At 30.3% G+C, this 7,368-nt stretch overlaps 1 protein-coding gene across 1 annotated transcript; it reads left to right on the forward strand.

Annotated features, from left to right (window-relative positions):
• The first annotated feature begins 1,946 nt into the window (after positions 1 to 1,946).
• On the forward strand, positions 1,947 to 5,438 carry LOC105623573 (putative cystathionine gamma-lyase 2). The gene is made up of 7 exons (XM_012204962.1): positions 1,947 to 2,084; positions 3,933 to 4,220; positions 4,348 to 4,479; positions 4,558 to 4,693; positions 4,774 to 4,926; positions 5,064 to 5,229; positions 5,294 to 5,438. The coding sequence occupies exons 1-7, from the start codon at positions 1,947 to 1,949 to the stop codon at positions 5,436 to 5,438; spliced, it is 1,158 nt and encodes a 385-aa protein (XP_012060352.1).
• The last annotated feature ends 1,930 nt before the right edge of the window (positions 5,439 to 7,368 follow it).

Below are 7,368 nucleotides of genomic sequence, written 5' to 3' on the forward strand. Positions count from 1 at the left end.
CGAAAAATGGAAAAAAGTGCAAACAACGCGAACAAATCAACGTTCCATCATAGTGCAAAAGAAACTTTGTCCTTTTTCTCCTTCCACGATCACATGACTGTCAATGATAATTATATAAGTTATTTAAGTAGCTCGTCATCGGTCAGATTACTCCAGTCAACATCAGTTTCAGCAGATATTCAGCGGTATCGATATCAAGTGAGTGAATTTTGCTGACTCTTCAATAGATTCTCTTAATCTACATCTGGCTATTTCATCACTCGAATTATTCACTGTCAAGAAAAACAGTCCTTTATCAGTTACATTTTTTGTCATGGGGCCAGGAATGTCCGAATTAGATGAATGTAAAAGGTGTAGCTGAGGAGAATCTCAAACAATGGCGTTTTTTCATTATGCAACCAGAAGCAACCACGCTAAAGATATCTTTGTCTTTTGATTTCTAAAAACGAAGATAGCATTAGCTATAATAGCTTCTGGTTGAATAAAAAACACCCCAGAATGCTCTCGCAACTAAATTTAAATTCTATGAACGCTATTCGAAGCATTTCACAACATTCCAGAGTGCTTCGATCTCTAAAAAAAAAGAATACTTCTCTTTCTTTTTTTAACGTATAAATAATGAAACAAAATTTTGTCTCCTAATTTGAATTAACAATTTTAATTTTTTAATTATTATCGAAGATTTATCGCATCTCACTTTTTATGTCACGTAAATGTGTTATCTCTTGAGTTGTAAATTGTTATCGTATGCACTGTTCAAATAGAATTACTGTATTAGAACTCTCTCTGTTAAAATTAATTTTAATTAATTAGTCTATTTCATACATTTACTCCGTAAATGAAAGACCGAAACCAACATGCACGATAACAATTTAACTTGTATTTAAAATGACTTAAAAAGTAACATAAAAAGTAAGACGTAATAAATCTTTAATAAAAATTAAAACATTAAAATTACGCGCGCCAAACATTATTATTATATTATTATTACTAATAAGTATATATCAATAAAAAAAAATCATTCAACGATATAAATAAAAATAAACAATAAATTCAAGGCTAATTCGAATCAAGACCGATGAAGGTGCCAGAGAATAAATCTAATAAAAAGATTATAATTTCCATAGTGTTTAATCTTCTTTATTAAACGTTTCGGCTCTCTTTGTAGCCAGTCAGTAATAGTCAGTAATAATACATCTCTTAAATCGTAATCATTGATCCGTCCATCAAAAGTGAGTCAGCAAAATTTCAATCAATTGAAATTAGCGTCCGTTAGACGCTTCTGATTATCTCAGTAATACAGTAAAAATTTAATCATTATTAATATGAATAACAATTAATATAATATATAATAATTAAGATAATATATAATAATTAATATAGATAATATGGATAATAAGTTTAAAAATTGTTTAAATATTAAAAAATAATTTGAAGTTAGTGATAATGAAAACTTCCAAAGCTTCATTTAAATGTTAAACTTCTCGTTTGCGATTTTACTGCAGTTGTGAATCTGATAGTAACTCACTTTTGATGGAAGAATCAATGATTACGATTTAAGAGATATATCATTATTGATGATGGCTACAAAGAGAGTCGAAGCGTTCTTAATAAAGACGATTAAATACCATGGAAATTAATCTTTGGATTAGAATTTAATCTCTGACCTTCATCGACCTTGACTCGAATTAGCTTTAAATTTATTGTTATTTTTATTTTTAAGATTATAAGATTTTTTAAGATAAGTCTGTTAGTATTTGATATTTAGATTAACAATATAAGTAAAACTTCTGTTTAGAAGACCCTGTATACGTCCAGATCAAAAAGGTTTAAACGAGATTCCCTGAATAAGAGTTTTATTAAACAATATTTCTATTAATTGCTGATTAATAATAAATTATATTTTTAATCAATATACGTAGAACATTTTTTTTACTACATAGACGATGACGTCAACAGAAAAAGGTTTCGCTACGATAGCTATCCATGCCGGACAAGATCCTGATCAATGGAATCATTGCTCGATTGTACCACCTTTGGTGATGTCGGTTTCTTTTAAACAGAATGATCCAATGCCGACTGGAGTAAGTATACTAATCCAAAAAGAATAACAAGTCATAATAACATAAAATGAATCCGAAATGAAAAATGACTTTTAATGATCATTTTGATATTTTGATATCATAATAACTTATTGTTCTGTTTGAAAAACGTCTGACTCATCAAAATTCATCGACATACAGCTCCTAACAATTACTTCTTCTTATTTAGTCAATTAATGTCAATTGTACCAAGCAAAAATTATATCAAGCTTTTTATAGCTATTAATAAAGTTAAGGTTATATGTAAACTATAAAAATAGAATATTTTTTTGTAAATCAATTTATATTACTTTCTGTCAAAAAGTTGAAACGAATAAATAACAGAAAAATAAAATAGATAAATAGATAAACGAAATAGATAAATAAACAAATAAATAAAACAGATAAGAAACAGATAAATGAAACAGATAAGATATAGATAAATAAAAAAAGAAAAGGAATGACTTAGGAATTTAATAGCTACATAAAAGGCGATTTAACAAGCAAAATGCGAGCTAAACGTGCTGTTGTCGAAGCAAGTATATATTTCTGTATATTATAAGCGGCATTTAGTATAATTTTAGGAAATATTGGTCTTTTTGTTTATTAACATGAAACTATCTGATTTTTACGCGGAAATAGCTCGTCGATTTTTAGTATTTGTCATACGACAAAAATTTTTAATTTATTGAGTGACTTATGACTATAAAATAAAGAGATCTGATTTTCTCTTTCTTGTAGCCAATCTATAGACTTGAAATGCTTTATCGTATGACAAATGTAATACCAACCTACCACCTTTTCTCACTACTGAAACAGAACTTCGTTCAGGATGGGGGGTAAAATTTATTCCCATCATCTGTTTTTCACCAATAAGCGTTCAGTGTCAAAGCATTATTGTCCGTATGATCCGGGATTACATAAAAGAAATTATTAGAAATGCACTAAATAAAATTACCAGATCGGACAGAATGTAACATCGGATATCCAAGAAGGCAATTTCTTCGCGTCGGATATCTGACATTTATCCAATTGAATTCCGAGGAAGTTTTTTCTAAAAAGGCCTATACAGAAAAAGATTGTAATTTTGCAACAATGAATAAGATATTATAGCATCATGAATATGTATACTTATTTCTAGAACATTTGTATAAGAAAAAAATCAACAATTTAATGATATCAAATTTCAACCAGGTATATTTCCGAATTAATGAATTATCCGAATTAATCCGGATATATTCCCGAATATTAATAATATCCGGTTATCCAATCGAAATAATAAAAAAGCGCCGAATAATACCGGATACCCGGTGCATTTCTAGAAATATGAACTTCATCATTGCAGCAGCCATAATCACTGAAACGTTAGCTGATTGTAAAGCTGGGAACGATGTGCATAAGGGACGCATTGTTATAAACATGAGGATCAAATAAACAAGAAATAATACATTACACTTATGTGAATAATACAAATAAGTAAAAAACAATACACAAAAATGGTCTACACTGCATTTTGATGACTAATAATATTTTTATGTAAATTATTAAATAATTTCCTAGTTCTGCAATGTAAATCTACAGTTCAAATAACAATTCAATTGCATCTGTTTATCTTATCTTCACTGCACAGAATCTTTTAGAAAGAATACATAAAAATTTTATTTGAATATAAATTAAAAATACTTTTTAAGTAACTTTTTGAAAACTTTTTAAAAAACAGTACTTGCGTGTTAAAATATCTGCTATTTTTACAATATCTAAGTAAATTTGAACATGTTTAAACATTATTGCAAAAAATCAACAATCTTATATAAAGGCGTTTGAATTTTAATTGTTTCATTTCTCATGTAGGAATATTTATATGGCAGAAGCGGTAATCCCACACGTAACGTTCTGGAGACATGCTTGGCTGCTTTAGAGAAAGGCAAACACGCCTTTTGTTTCTCTTCTGGATTAGGTACTCTTACTGCTATTACAAGTTTATTGAAAGCAGGAGATCATTTGATTGTCGGAGATGATCTGTACGGTGGAACCAATAGTCACATCCGAAAATGCAGTAGCAGACAGGGCATGACATATAATTTCGTTGATATCACTGACATACAAAACATTATAGATGCCATACAGCCAAATACAAAGGTAAATAAAGAAACTAAAAATATCCGAATTCTATTTACACGCTTATCTTGTGTTAGAATATTTTGTATTTTAAATGTTATGTTTTTTGTATCATATCGGTATTTTCTGCATTATAATTTTATTGTAGATGATATGGCTAGAGACGCCGACAAATCCTTTATTGAAACTGATAGATATAAAGGCTGTTGCTGAAAGTCTGAAATCTCGTCCAGACATTATACTAGTCATTGATAATACATTTTTGACAAGTTACTTTCAAGTAAGTTTGAGAAAAATTACATTCAATCGTATGAGGTCAATGTTAAAAGAAATTGCAACAATTATGTTTTTAATACAGAAACCTCTTGATCTTGGTGCCGATATAGTGATGTATTCCTTAACAAAGTATATGAATGGTCATATGGATGTGATTATGGGTGCCGCTATAACGCGCCGGGATGATCTCGCGCAGAAATTGCGGTCCAACCAAATTGGTAAATTAATAAGAGCTTTTCTGGGCCATGCATTTAAACACTTTATATATAAACAGTTTTTTCTTCATTTTCCCATTCAGTCATGGGAATTGTGCCATCACCATTTGACTGTGCCTTAGTCAATCGTAGTTTGAAAACGCTCGAACTAAGAATGGAAAAACACATGAAAAATGGTTTAGCTGTAGCCACATTTCTCAATTCTCATCCTAATGTTGAGAAAGTGATTCATCCACGTACGTGACAATATAATTTTTTATTCTCCTTATTCTGTACGTTTTTAAAAAAGAAACATATTTAATTAAAATGTCTGAATAATTAATATGATGCTACAGCGTTTACAATAAAATACTTGTGTCGTTAAACATTGCAGTTCTTTCGTCACATCCACAACATCAGCTTGCGCTTACACAACAAACGGGGCACAGTGGAATGGTTTCTTTCTATCTGAAAGGCGATTCTAAGCGCTTTTTGCTAGCATTGAAAGTTTTCATATTAGGTGGATCCTTAGGCGGTTCAGAATCGCTAGTCGAATTGCCGTAAGTATATTCAAGAAATGTGTATATTTAAAAATCTGATTTCAATCAATTTGTCTCATTTTAGAATTTTAATATCGCACGAGTCCCTGCCAGAAGATATGCGAGCAAAGTTAGGCATAACTACTCAATTAATTCGATTATCTGTTGGCCTTGAAACCGAAGACGATCTCATAGCCGATCTCAAACAAGCATTGGACGCTTGCCAATAAATTAACAAATATAATCAGATAGACGGAAAAGTAATTCAAGCCGGTGTCCTATAATTTGTATTAATTATGTTACAAATAATATCAAACCTCCACATATTATCAAATCTTTATATATAACATCGCTATCAGTAGTATTATAAAGAAATTTTATTTAAATTATAACATTCTTTTATACATTTTACGGTTCTTTTTTATATATTTACATTAGAACACTTGTATAATAGCAATCAAGATATACTTTTTAATACACGTATAATCACTCGTCCTGATTCCTTTTGATTGGTCATAACTGTTATATTTCAAAATATGCAAATAAATGTATTTTCAAGAAATAAAATAAATTTCAACAATAAAGAATTTTAAATAACGGATCCAAATAATTTAAACAAAATAATAAATACATATAAGAGCTACGAGCTAAACGAGAGATGTTTAATGTTAATTGCTTATTTAAAATATAAGTAAAAATTACAAACGTTTCAACCTTTATTGGATCGTTATCAATGCGACAATAATTACAAGATATGATGCGTTGCTATAAATTCGACTACAATAAATGAAAAGAAAATCTAGTGTATGGATCATTTTTATATATTTAATCATTTCTTCGTTTGAGTGCATCAAAGTGTGATATGTGCATGTAATCTGCGGATTAAATTAGCTGCGTTATGATTGTAAATCTATAAAGAATTGTATAGCGTGGGCGCGTCAGAAATACGTAAGTTAACTTCATATCATTGTAGTATCATATTGCATTAGGATCTGAGCACAAGAATTGTAACACTTTTAGAGACTTAAGTTGTAGACGTAAATAACGCAGTTTTGACGTATGACGATTTATTGCCGGCTCTTAGAGACACGGTAATAAGTTGTATGTCATACGTGGAAGATTGTGCATTACTTACGTCACCATTTCAGTCTAAGTAAAGGCTTAAATACAATAGACACAGGCAACAGGGAATAACAAGCCAATTAGAGCTCTGATATGTAAGTTCGATATTATATCTCAGAATTCTGATTGGATAACTCGTTATTCCTTGTTCCTTGTGTCTATTGTCTGTGCCTATTGTGTTTAAGCCTTAATTATTACGACAATTCTTGTGCTCAGACCCTTATACGCTTTTCACGTTCCATATTGCGTAGTGTGCGTGCGTGCGTTGTGTGTGTTTCGTGCTTCATGTTTGACGTTCCGTGTTTCACGTTCCCAATGAGAAATAATAATAGAATCGATGTCAAGGATTTCCCCCCGAGTTACATATTATATATATTTTCACATATATTTTTTGCATATGTGTTGCATAAAATTCTTGCAATTTTAAATACTTCAGTTTCCTCTTACTAATAAAATAAAATATAAATATATAAAATTCTTTACCGATTATATATTTTTTTAAATACTCTCTGTAATAAGATTTGATTTTCGCAATACGAATTCTCATAATAATTTCAACGTGATAATTTAAAAAAAAAGAAAATTCTTGGAAATAGAAGATTATTTCTGAAATTTTATGTACAAAACAAATTTTTTGCTTGCCGTATATATTCTCCTGACTTTGAAAAGTCCTCCTGAAAGTCGAAATTACGATTTTTTAAATTTTTATTAGTTTTTGATATAATAGAAATATGAATAAATGAATATTTACAATTATATATAATAATACACAACAAATTTATTTGTATTATTAATGCATTTTAGCATATATCTTTAAAAAAATAAAATTACCTATTATTATTACATATATGTATGTAATATACTTTTTGCGTGCGTGCATGCGTACGTGCGTCGTGCGTTCGTGCGTGCGTGCGTGCGTGCGTGCGTGCGTGCGTGCGTGCGTGCGTGTGTGTGCGCGTGTGTGTGTGTGTGTGTGTGTGCGCGTGCGTGCGTGCGTGCGTGCGTGCGTGCGTGCGTGCGTGCGTGCGTGCGTGCGTG

This window comes from Atta cephalotes (assembly GCF_000143395.1).
Source record: "Atta cephalotes unplaced genomic scaffold scaffold00059, whole genome shotgun sequence".
Taxonomy (NCBI): Eukaryota; Metazoa; Arthropoda; class Insecta; order Hymenoptera; family Formicidae; genus Atta; species Atta cephalotes.